Source organism: Austrofundulus limnaeus, unplaced genomic scaffold (genome assembly GCF_001266775.1).
Source record: "Austrofundulus limnaeus strain Quisiro unplaced genomic scaffold, Austrofundulus_limnaeus-1.0 Scaffold26, whole genome shotgun sequence".
NCBI lineage: Eukaryota > Metazoa > Chordata > Actinopteri > Cyprinodontiformes > Rivulidae > Austrofundulus > Austrofundulus limnaeus.
In genome coordinates this window covers 1,109,101-1,122,255 of record NW_013952428.1, presented here as the reverse complement: position 1 = coordinate 1,122,255, position 13,155 = coordinate 1,109,101, and the positions used below count along the sequence as shown (strand labels likewise).

General features: G+C 38.0%; 2 protein-coding genes across 5 annotated transcripts in view; both read right to left on the bottom strand.

Moving 5' to 3' along the window:
- setdb1a (SET domain bifurcated histone lysine methyltransferase 1a) overlaps positions 1 to 5,353 on the bottom strand; it is a gene marked incomplete in the record, with an annotated part of 39,902 nt that extends 34,549 nt beyond the window's left edge. The window contains 1 exon segment of the mRNA XM_014004715.1: positions 5,236 to 5,353. Within this exon segment, the coding sequence (XP_013860169.1) occupies positions 5,236 to 5,252 (17 nt within the window).
- Positions 5,354 to 8,726: 3,373 nt separating this feature from the next.
- arnt (aryl hydrocarbon receptor nuclear translocator) overlaps positions 8,727 to 13,155 on the bottom strand; it is a 23,775-nt gene continuing 19,346 nt past the window's right edge. For 3 of the 4 annotated variants that reach the window (XM_014004712.1, XM_014004709.1, XM_014004711.1), the window contains 4 exons: positions 11,939 to 12,122; positions 11,632 to 11,809; positions 10,191 to 10,327; positions 8,727 to 10,114 (listed from right to left, as the gene is read on the bottom strand). In XM_014004712.1, coding sequence (XP_013860166.1) covers positions 10,031 to 10,114; positions 10,191 to 10,327; positions 11,632 to 11,809; positions 11,939 to 12,122 — 583 coding nt within the window. In that variant the 3' untranslated portion in view covers positions 8,727 to 10,030. The remainder of the gene's footprint in view (positions 10,115 to 10,190; positions 10,328 to 11,631; positions 11,810 to 11,938; positions 12,123 to 13,155) is intronic. The other variant, XM_014004710.1, reaches the window with a different exon arrangement.

The window sequence follows — 13,155 nt, the reverse complement described above, 5'->3', positions numbered from 1 at the left end:
AGAAAATATTACAATATTAAAGAACTGTTCTTGTTAATTTGATGAAAACATTTTAAATTTCCAGTGCACTCACATCAGAATAACTTTTAGATTTGTTGTTAGAATAATCGATTAATCAAAAAAAATAATCGTTAGATTAATCGATTAGAAAATAATCGTTTGTACAGCACTAATCACGTGAATGAATGACATCACTCCGACTTCAAGAATACTCTAAAAAAACCACACACAACAAGACAATAAGCTAACAAATGTTGTGGTGGAGTTAAAAATAGGGATGCACTGTAGAACTAGGTATTTTCCTGGGTCTCTGACTGGCAGAGTGGCAGCCATCTTTGTAGTTCTTTATGTGTAGTCCCTCATTTTATGGTTAACTTAGGTGGGGTTGACCCCAAAAGTTAATCAGTTTAAGTTACTAGTTCACTTGTGATTTATTGAAAGTTTCATTATGATAGTGTTATTTGTTTGTGAGATATTTTGCTAACAGTAAGAATACATGAAGTGTGAATGGCCTCTGTGGCTTGAGAATGAAAACAAGCACAGCCTTTGTGGAATGTGAGGAGTGAATGAGGTCATCTCGGAGGAGGCAGTTAAAGTTTCTTTGTATATCCACTTGCTGTTAGTATGGGTGATTTTCATGAGTAGTTTGTATCACTTGATTTTTATTATCATTTATAACTAGTATTAAACTTTTGCATGAACTATTTGTTAATTCTTGTGTTTTACTTTTGCAGGTAGATAGAGACCTATTGGAATTGTACAAGCACACAATAGTTAGCTAGTACCAGTTAGAAAAAAAAACGTAAATCATGTGATGGAGGGCCCAGAGCTTGTCCTTGAGAAGTAACACAAAGCAGAGCTCTGGGTGTTGACTGAGAGTTTAATAGCTTTGGACTACAGAAACAGATTCAGACAGCCGGGGGCTGCGGGACTGTCTCCAGGTGATGTTGGCTTAGGATTTTCCTGCCGTTTCTCTGAGAGCTCTTATAAATTGTTGTGGTTGTCTTGTTTCAATATCTGGTGTGTAATAGGGGTGTAGGAAAATATCGATACCCTGACATATATCGATATTTGATTTCCCGATACTGTATCGATTTTCTAAAGCCCTGTACTGATTTTTAATTAAGGTTTAAAATGTCAGATTTCCTGCCAACGGTTTATTTTTATGTTGTAGTTCAGCCTCTGACCACTAGTTTGCAGCAGTGAGCCAGCCATTTGGCTCCTCTACTCCTAAGGAGCCAGAGAGTAACAGTAGCATTAGCATGGTGAGTAAACATTAGCTTCATGCTCCGATAGCTGAATCTGAGCAGAAAAGATCGACACACTCTGCCTTTTAAGCTGAGGTAAAGTTACCAACAGTTACTTATTAGTCAGAAAGTTTGTATTTTAAGCCAAAAAAAATAAAAACTCTAAAATAAATAAATAAATAAAACCTGGCCTTCTTTAAAATCACAGAATGAGTCCTTATCAGTCCTTTTCCAACTTTTCTCATGTTCTCTTTAGCCTCACTATTTATCAGTCAGCCACCAAACACTGTCTTCCAACAAATTGGGCCTCATGCAAGAACATGTTCGTATTCTTCTCCTAAATTTCTCTTACTTTTGTTCGTACGAAGGGTTCGTACGAACATGTCACGTCAGATTCAACAAACTCTTCTATCTTCAGGAAAAGTGTGTAAATGAATTCCACCTGTTCGTATCAGCTGCTCGTGCACGCGAGAGGAGATTAGCATAATTACCACCCCAAAAACACCATATAAGGCTATGTTTCCTGCCTCAGATATCAGGAAGTGTTCATTCATGAAAATGACAGCGAAAATTAAAAAGAAAACTTTACGAGTTCAGAGATTGAAGTCCGTCTGTCAGAGATCCAGAAAAGAAAATCTGTCATTTTTAGCAGGTCAGCTGTGGGATAAAAAGAGCTGCTAAAAGTATAAACAACTGTGTTCAATCATTTTCATTTATTCAGAAGCGGCAGCACTGTGCACCGAACCCACAAATTCTCCTAAATCACTCGTACGCACAACTTAAGAACAAATCTGTGCGTACCAACGGTTCTTGCATGAGGCCCATTGTGTGTATTTATAATTTTTTTATTGCTGATACAAGAACCAAATATTTCAGTTATTTAAAATACTCTGTTCCCCATCTGTAACATGGGAACAAAATAATTTACCTCCATATCTTTAACTGTGTTAATTCCTCTCATCATAAACAACAAATCCTGAAGATTTGGGAAAATCTGCTCTTTAATGGCCAAAGTTACCTGGATGGAACCAAATGTTATTTAGGCTTGTAAGCTATAGCTTGCACTGTTTCCTTTAAAGACAACAAATTTTCTCACCGCATCTTTAATTAATTYTGTCCAGCTGTAGACTAGGTCTCTGTCTAATCAGAGCAGGTATTGTGTAGTTGGTGCTTTTAATCAGTTTTCAGTTCAATTAATTCAACTCAAGTCTATGGAACAGTCACAAAATGTCACCAAAATCACTCTGTCCCTCTAAAATCGTTCAGAAAATCGAATCGTATTGAATCCTATCGTTCGCTGAATATCGTGATATATATCGTATCGTGAGCAGAATATCGAATATCGTATCGTGAGATTAGTGTATCGTTACAGCCCTAGTGTGTAATAACTTCACTTAAAACTATTTTTAACTTCTAATACAATTTTTTCAGTTTAGCTGTTTTCAGACAAACGAACTCGGCGAGATCAAAGGTGAGCCAAAGACACAAATCCTGATCTCTACAGCACCGATATGAAAATTTCAGCCGATATCGATATTCGATATAATTATTGCCATTATGGCTGATAACCAATATTTACCAATGTTACACAAACACACAAATTATATTATACATATACGCACAAACACACTTGTGTCTTTTTTTGTGTCTTTTCTTGATACCGTAAACCAGGGGTGCCCAAATATTTTGTCACATGGGCCAAAATCATAAAGTCAGAAGGACTTGAGGTCGAAAAATATTTTTCCTTTACCTGCTCAACAATAAACTAAGCATTGAATACTAGGGCTGTGTATTAGCAAGAATTTAGCGATACGATACATCATGACAGACGGGTCACGATACGATATATCCCGATTATATTGCGATACTGTAAGTAAGGTGAAATATTGCGATTTTTTTTTAGTCCAAAAATTCTATTAAATAAAAACCTCTTACTGGAAAAAAAAAGAAAACCAAAATTCATTGTCTCATAAAATTCTATTACATAGACATGCGCTAGCCTTCTGTAACGTGAAAGCTGACTAAAGTTGGAAAAAAGAGCGCACGAAACACTTACTTTGTCTTAAAATACAGACATTCTGATAAATAAGTAACTGTTTGTAACCTTACCTCAGCTTAGAAGGCAGAGGGTGTCGGTCTTTTCTGCTCAGATTCAGCTATCGGAGCATGAAGCTAATGCTTACTTACAATGCTAATGCTACCCTTACTCTCTGGTGCTCAAGAGGTAGAGGAGCCAAATGGCTGGCTCACTGCTGCCAACTAGTGGTCAGAGGCTGAACTACAACATGAACATGAACGGCTGGCAGGAAAGTTGACATTTTAAACCTTAATTAAATTTCGATACAGGACTTTAGAATATCGATACAGTATCGGAAAATGAAATATCGCGATATTTCAGTGTATCGATATTCTTACACCCCTATTGAATACTTTAGTTAAACAAATAAAGTAACCAGATTTATTGCTGGAAATTTATACGTAAATTAATCTAGACCCAGAAGTTTAAAAGCGTTTTGCAGAATTCTCTTAGTGAAAGAAATTTGGCTGTTGTCTGGGTATCAATTTAGTCAGTTCTGATCTGATCAATAAAATCAGGATTTAGGTCACTCTTTTGTTGAAAATACTTGCTGTATTCAGCCAAAYTTAATAAATTCATTAAAATCAGATTGGAGTGCAGCAAAATCAGCTTTTCAGTAGAAGTCACTGGAKAGATGTGGAAAAAGCTAAGAGCCTGGTTATTTAAAGACAAATTATTGACATTGTTGCCAATATTTGTTATTGGAAGAAGATTTTACTTTGTGATCATTTTGTCCTAATAAAAAATACAAAGTCTCCGTCTACATCAAACACCTGTGCTGGGGGACAAATTTGTATAATTCTTGAACTGAAGTTAGGGGCCACACTTTTGACACCGCTGCAGTAAATAAACAACAAGACCTCTGACATGTTTCTCTACTTGAGTTATTCCTGGCTGCGCAGCATCAGTATCACTATCATGATCAAAAAAATGTCGTTAAACCAACCGTCTCCCAAAACAGAAACACAAAACTAAAAAGTGGGAAATCGATATCAGACGTTAACATCGGCCCAGTTTTGCATGTCGGACCCATACTGATGTTAATGCCGATATATCGTGCATCCTATTAAAAATAAAACGCCACACAACAAGACAATAAGCTAACAAATGTTGTGGTGGAGTTAAAAATATCAAACACTTAATAAATATGTGCTTAGGCAGTGTTTAAAAGCAACTTTAAGACAACTAACTATGATATTTCAAAGATTTTGTTGCACATTTTGATTTTGCTCTATTTGTTTTTGCTGATTAAAATCTGTTGGTATGAGGCAATAATACAGGATCAAAATATCCACCTAAAATAAACTAGTAATTAAAAATAAAGTGGTATTTAATGCAGGACTGTTACTGTACAGACAGACAGATTTATAATCAAACATTTTATCTACTGTGGTGAAAACGGGAAAAATGAATAAAAAATCAAAGTATTTATCAAAGATGCAGAAAATCTCAGGACACCAACCACAGCCAGCCTATGAATGAATGAATTTGTTTATAAATTATCCACACACGACACAGGGAGAAGCTGCAATCCTAATGAAAGAACCATAAACTCACAGATCAGACAAATAGAAATAATGTGATTAGCATCTGCATAATTATGCATCAGTAAATTAGAAATAGCTCACTGAACAAAAATCACACAACTTTCACGTTAGACTTGAGTAAACTACCAGGAGACTTGTTTTCGCTAGCATAAAGCGCTTCAACACTTCCGTTATATTTATACCACAAGACAACAAACAAGAGCAGCATGCTAGCTGGTTAGCTTAGCAAGCTGCAAAAGAAAATGCTAGAATGAATGATGCTGAAAGCTGGAAAGCAAGCATACATTTCAACGTTAAGAGTCGCTTTTAAATCACACACAAGTCCCCCATAAAGTCTAATCTAATATTTGTAAAACGCACTCACCGCTCGCTGTTGTCCATCCTGTATCGCGCAGAGTTAAAACTAGCTCGCTGCTAATGCTAATGAATACTAGCTAAAGGCTAAAGGGTAACGCATGCTTTGTGTCCCGGAGTGTCCGAAATGGGCGGTCGTGGAGTTGCTCCACTAGGAGCCAAGCTCCGCCCACACAGGAGGCTTCGGTTTCCATGTTTATATTTTTTATTATAAACAGGCATCTGTGAGGTCAGCATTCAAACTAAAGTCAGAATTTGAGGGAATCTTTCGTGGGAAGGAAAAGCAGCAGCTAATCGGAGGTCTATAAAGTACTTGGAAAAAATTAACAAAGTAAAAGTAAAAATACCTTAACAGAAAATGACTGGTAAAAATAAATGTTACTGATGAGAAACCTACTTAAGTAAAGGTTAGAAAACTGTTCACAAAAATTGGCAAAGTAAAAGTAAAAATACCTTAACAGAAAATGACTGGTAAAAATAAATGTTACTGATGAGAAACCTACTTAAGTAAAGGTTAGAAAACTGTTCACAAAAATTGGCAAAGTAAAAGTAAAAATACTTTTCCATGCTCTCTAACAAATAAACTGTTACATTAACAGAACCAAACTGGCTCCACAAAACCAAGTTGATTAATTTGGTCCATTTCTTTAAAATAAAATATGTATATCGCCTCAAATTTACTTTACTAGGTTTAGTGGAAATAGTTGAAATGATTTAGTTGAGTAAATTCAACACTTAATTTTTTAGAGCACATAACTCCTTTCATGATGAGTTCAGACAGATTTAATTTATAACAAGTTAAACTTTAAAGTAAAGAAGTAAAAGTATCATTTTTTAGGTTTTAAAAGTAACTATAAAAGTCACGATTTCAAAAAATACTTGGTAAAATTACAAATCCTCAAAAAAATTATTTAAGTACTGTAACAAAGTAAATGTACTTAGTTACTATAAACCTCTGCAGGTACGGTAATATGCATTCCTTCAAAGAGTGCTTGGCCTTTATAACATAAAGTTTTACAATTTTAACTGGGTTCCAAGTATCTACAAATACTTTTTAATTTAAAACTAAGTTTTGAGGAACACATTTACTGCTTCAAAAAAAATCACCTGTCATTCTACAAGCTTTAAAAACACCCTCAAGTGACAAAACAGTAGATTTTTGTGCTCCAGAAATGCAGGAAAAAAAAAGAGAAATGCACTTTATAAGTTTTGGAAAAAAAAATTTTATATCCTTTCAAATATTTTTCTTTTAACTGTTTGTTTCTAAAATGTTGGATGTGCTGCTTCCACACACCTTTAGACACTTTAGTTTAAAAAAAAATACTTACATCAATGGAAAAAGCAGCATTTGTCCAAAATTATGTCATGGCAGCTGTGCAAAAATGAAACATGTTTCTCAAACATAAACAAAAGATAAATTGTGTTATTGCAGTGTCACTCCTCTGTGACCGTGTCCTCCTCCTCCTCCTGGTACGTGGAAACAGAAACAGCACTGTAAGGGTCCAGCACCAGCTGGGCACAGCGGACAATGGTCGCCAGCAGAAAGAAGCACAGGAGGAAGAAGAAGAAGAGAGCAAAACCCAGGTCCACGTCTACGTCTAGGCTGGAGACCACCGGAGGAGGGTCCATGGTGGCAAAACAGGCAAAACTCAAAGATCTCACCCAGCTCTCCTCTTCATCGACACATTCAGGCCTCTTTCTGAAGCCTGAGACAAACACAGGTGGCCTGTTTGGCACCTGTGGCCTCCCTTAATACTTAATAAGGAGTTTGGTGACATTCTGAGATTACAGTTCCTTTACTTTTTTCTTTTTTTTTTTAGTACACATCACTTAAAGAGTCACATTGCTGAATACGATTTGGTTGCAACAAATGAGAATGTTTTTAATGTTGGCTAAACTAAGATTGACCTGAATGACCCAGCACAGGACAAAACAAATCCTCTGCAGCAGTACACTTGTACGAAAAAATATATTCTAAAAGAAGTTAACAAATCATAAAAAGAGAGCATGGCAGAGCAGTGAAAAAAAAAGGTTAAGGAGAAAGAGGATATGACGCTTTAGTTGTAATCCAGTTGAGAGGGGGAGGAAACTGATCCGGACTTCAAAAAAGGAGTGATACTGCTAACTAACGGGAGGTAAAAGTGAAGTGAGCACAGAACATTAAAGTGCCCCTGACGTCAAATTGTTGCAATAAATGTGAATGTGTTTTTGGAAACAGAACATTGATAACATGTTGCAAAACAAATTTCACGCCGTTGAGATGAACAGTTGTTGAGATATTTGCATGTGAAGAAACAGGAAGTGATGTCACAGGGGAATGTCTGCATGTGAACAGAGCGATGCTACAATAATTAAAGAATCTGTTTCTTTAGATTATGTTGAGTCACTACCAGAGATGAAGAGTTTAAATAAGATTGTTTCAATAAACAAAGACCAGAGTTTCTTCTCTTAGAGTTCCCCTTTGATGTCACTTCCTGTTTCACTTTGCTGAGCCAAATTCAAGAGAAAATATGCCAGTTATGAGACAAAATGGGTGAAATCATTTGTATTATACTAATTTTCTTAAATGTTTTCTTTGACTTTTTGTATTTGAAGGATAAGCATGTCACAGACACTTTAAAACAACAAAACCTTTAGTTTGTTAAAACTATGAATTAAATGTTCAATTACAGACTGCAGCTAAGTGTCTTAAAACATTAAGTTCTTCTATTTTTAAACCCCAGAATTGTCAAAATGTGGGCTCTAGAACAAAAAAAAAGTTTTTTTTTACTTTTTGACCTTAACTTCTAGAGTCAGATGCATCTTTTAGCGAAATGTCTCGTGAACCAACACACCGGGTGGGGAATCGTTCAGTTTTGTGCAAAATGACCATTTCATATTTGTGAGATAAGCATAGAAATAAGAATTTCAATTTTACATCCTACATATTAAAATGTTCTGAAACACAGGAAGTAATCAGACCCTGGTGATCAACCCAAACTTTACTGACTGGAAAATAACTTTTATTTTAACATAAAGACAAAAGAGATGGAAAAATGGTCCAAATCCTGCTATAAAATTGTATTTTTATGTTTTCTTTGAAAGCCGTGAGTTACAGCCACACAGATTTGAATGGAACTTTGGGCGTTCATTACTGGAGCCGACTCGATTCAAGATGGCCACCCTGCTGTCCTTGTTTACCTGGTGACAGTCAGCTGAGCGGTCAGCGCTAACTTCCATTATTTTTGTTTTGTGTTAGCAGAGCTAAGATTTTTAACAGATTAGTGTTTAATAAACCAAACTTTTGATTACTGAAAGCGTAGTATTAATGATCATAACTGTGTGTGCAGTTCAAATAATTCACAACCTCCTCTTTCTTCACATTATAACAATTTAATACAAAAAACAAATATTTTTTTTCTCATTTAAATTTTCATAAACATATACAGTATATATTTATATTTCTGTGTTTGAGAAAAATGTGAAAAACAAACCTGGATACAGAGCAAAGTTTTTTTTTTTAACAAAAACAACACAATCATCAACATGCCATCCTCTGAAAGAGAAAAACAACACAATTATCTACAATCTGTCAGGACACACACGACTGTGACTCAGACACGGAACTTTAAATCTCACACTTTAAAAATGAGACATTTCAGAAGCGCTACTTTTTCGTCTTTCCTGTCAGCGACGCAGAAAGTGATCCGGCACAGATCCTGCTGGCAAAGACTCACAAACAGGAGGATCCAAAACAAACACAATCCACATGCGTAGGTCCGCTCGGTTTTGACTCTTCACTCCGTTTTAATCTCAGATACCCTGATCAAACCACGACAAACCAATCACAGGAAACAGATCAACAAATAAAATACAAAACAAATCACATTTTCTCATTAAAAAATAAAACAATTTTAGAGGAAATGATAAAATGGCTTTAAAAGTACACAATTCTTGCTTGTTAATTATTGCAGTCTTTTACAAAAGGAATACAAAAACCCAGGTGTTCGGGGGTTTGACGTTAAACCCAGCGAGGCAGAATTCTCACAACCTTTTGTGAACAGCTACACCGCATACATCCATTTTAGAAACACACACAGATGCATACTGCGTATACAAACCTGTAGGAAAGTACAAAAAAAGCTGGTCTGCACTTCTCTGCTGAGCTCGAAGCACACGTGACACTGAAATACTCAGGAGAAAAAAAACAAATCACTAAAACTCCGACTGCAGAATCTACAGAATCTCTCCATGAGAGTCGTTTCGTCATGCAGAGACGTGCTGTTGATTTAAAACCAAAAATGTCAAATATAAGAAAGGAAACACAAATCCCTGCTAGTTCCACAATATTTTAGGTCATTGGCTGAAATTATTCCTCACAATACCAAAAAAGTTAAATATAGTCTCTTAGTCTATGCCTGAGAAAAAACCCACTGACATCAGAATAAAAGGCCTTTGTGTGTACATTTACCAGAGGGTGTCTTTTCTTGTGCAGTATATTCAAGTGTGGTCGGGTGATTGTGCGCTTTTTTTAAATATATTTATCTAATATACTGATATTACATCTACAATATGGTGTTGAGCTTTGGGTAGTGCTAGCTAGAGAAATCTCTTTTCAAAACTGAAATACTGTGAAAATAACTCTTTAAGCAGAAGTAAATTCTTGATTATCCTCCCCTGTGCACATCTGCCGCCATCTTTAACTGACTGGCAGATTTGAGCCGCTCAAAGAGAGGGAAGACTGCGACACTCGGGAGCGGGGAGAAGCAGAGGGCCTGAGGTGTAGAGAGAGCAGAAGACAAAGAGGAAGACGAGGCTCCGACACGTCACTCTGTGTACGGCGGGTAGATGGGAATCTCGAAATCGTTGCTGCTGAAGGTGGCGGGCTGGTCGAGCATCGACAGCACGTCCTGAGTTTAGTGGAAAAACAGACGAGCGTTACTGGGAGTGACACGCAGCAGGAGAGTGATGCACGAGGGGACTCACAGGAAACATGTCCTGCTGGTTTCCCTGAGCGTGAGGATGCTGCTCTGCGGTGCTCTGAGTGTGCTGCTGGCCCTGCCACTGAGGCCACACTGCCTCCGCCGCCCGGGAGGGGAACTGCGCTCCAGACTGGGACCCATCTGAGACCAGAGGACAGGAGGTCATCGCTCAGGATAAATGACTTTTAAAGGGATCCAGGATTAATTGTAACATTTGACTTTATTTGATGAACATTTATTTTAACTGTAAAATAAAGACTGTAAAAATACTGTAGGATGTTTGTTTATTTTTAAAAATATATTTTAACACAAGACGGGGCCATTTTATTTCCACACAAAGCATTCTGGGTAAATGATGACGTGGATAGGTCCTCGGTGCGAGGCTGCTAGCGAGCTATATCCACCCTGAAGGTTAATCTTGGACAATATCTGATGATCGACTCTTTTAAATGAAACCAGAGAGCGTTGACAGAGAGGAGAAGGTAGAAATGACTCAGCCTGGAACTGAAAATATGGATGGAGGACAACAGAGCTGCTTCATGGAAGAACAACCTCAGATTAGCCTGTTAGCTTTAGCGTTAGCGCCGATGCTATATTGTCTTATATGTATTAGCTCAGCGCTAGCGCGACAAACAAGCTAAACTGAGGTCCTCCATCCATATTTTCAGTTGCAGCTGAGTCATTTTTGTGTTTCCCTCTCTGTCATTGGATGGAGGACCTCAGTGACGAGAGGAGAATGTGTAGCGCTGAGCTAATACAGATATATGGTGAAAGCATTGGGGCTAACACTAAAGCCAACAGCTAAGGGTGGATATAGCTCGCTAGCAGCCTCGCACCGAGGACCTATCCACGTCATCTTTTACACAGAATGCTTTGTGTGTAAATAAAATGGCCTCTTCCGTGTAATTTATTTTTAAACTTTTAGTTTAAAAATGATAAAAACTAAACATCCTACAGTATTTTTACAGTCTTTATTTTACTGTTAAAATATATGTTTATCAAATAAAGTCTAATGTTACAAATAATCATGGATCCCTTTAAGTGAACGTGACATCAATTAAATAAATTAGTTTTTGAAAAGATAACATTATTCATGAATTGCATTGAGTGTAGTGCAGCTAATTTGTCTGATTATTGATTTTAATACACAAATATGTAATCAATTATATAACAGATATGTCACTGATATCAACTTTAATGGCTGTATTTTTACATCATAACTGCTGCTTTCTTGGAAAAGCCTGCATGTATCATCACATGATGTGCTCATGAACTGAGGCAGTAAACTCAAAGGTAGACGTATTTTTGGATTATAGGTCAAGTGCACAGTAAATTAAATACTTCATTCTAGCTCCTTTTCTCAGGAAGCATCATACCGTTTGTTTTATGAGCAGTAATCTAATGAGTTCTTTTTAAATGTAAAGATGTGCAGTGCAGCAGCGTACCGTAGCCGTTGGTGCTGAGGCTGGCCCGGGGGTTCATCTGAGGGTAGTTTGTGCCGTTGGTGGGGGTGGGAGCAGCACCAGTAGGCATCTGACCGAAGGCGTTGGAAGAGCCGCCTCCGAATCCCCCCATGTGGGCAAACTGTGGGGACATGGTCTTCGCTGCCTGGGGTGCCACCTGCTGGTTAGAACAGGAAGGTCAACTGGACTGATTTAATGTGAGGCAAAGTGACTGAGATAAACAACAAGAATTAAACATATTTGATTCTGTTCGACAGTTTTAGAAACAAAACGATCTGTTCAGGGTTACCTGGTTGTTAAACTGGGGTCTGGCTCCAGCCCCGGTCCACCCCACTCCTGATCCTCCATGGAGGGAGCTGTTAGTGCTTGATGGGGCAACAGTCTGCGGGGCTCCGTTCTGACGAGACATATGAGTCATCATGGGTCCAGCTGTGTGTGCTGGAGGCGTCATCTGTGGAGTCATACTGACCGGCCTGCAGAGGAGAGTTTGAGTTTTTATTCTTTTAGGAGGTGATAGTGCAACAACTGCTCTTTATATGTTTCACTGTGTTTCACTGTGCTTCACTGTGTTTCACTGTGTTTCACTGTGCTTCACTGTGTCTCACTGTTCATTGTGCTTCACTGTGTCTCACTGTTCACTGTGCTTCACTGTGTTTCACTGTTTTTCACTGTGCTTCACTGTGTTTCACTGTTTTTCACTGTGTTTCACTGTGCCTCACTGTGTTTCACTGTGCCTCACTGTGTTTCACTGTGCCTCACTGTGCTTCACTGTGTTTCACTGTGTTTCACTGTGCCTCACTGTGCTTCACTGTGTTTCACTGTGTTTCACTGTGTTTCACTGTGCTTCACTGTGTTTCACTGTGCTTCACTGTGTTTCACTGTGTTTCACTGTGCTTCACTGTGTTTCACTGTGGTTCACTGTGCTTCACTGTGTTTCACTGTGCCTCACTGTGTTTCACTGTGTTTCACTGTGTTTCACTGTGCTTCACTGTGCTTCACTGTGTTTCACTGTGTTTCACTGTGCCTCACTGTGTTTCACTGTGCTTCACTGTGTTTCACTGTGTTTCACTGTGTTTCACTGTGTTTCACTGTGCTTCACTGTGCTTCACTGTGTTTCACTGTGTTTCACTGTGCTTCACTGTGTTTCACTGTGTTTCACTGTGCTTCACTGTGCTTCACTGTGTTTCACTGTGTTTCACTGTGCCTCACTGTGTTTCACTGTGCTTCACTGTGTTTCACTGTGTTTCACTGTGTTTCACTGTGTTTCACTGTGTTTCACTGTGCTTCACTGTGCTTCACTGTGTTTCACTGTGCCTCACTGTGTTTCACTGTGTTTCACTGTGTTTCACTGTTCACTGTGCTTCACTGTGTTTCACTGTGTTTCACTGTGCCTCACTGTGCTTCACTGTGCTTCACTGTGCTTCACTGTGCTTCACTGTGTTTCACTGTGTTTCACTGTGTTTCACTGTGCCTCACTGTGCTTCACTGTGCTTCACTGTGCTTCAC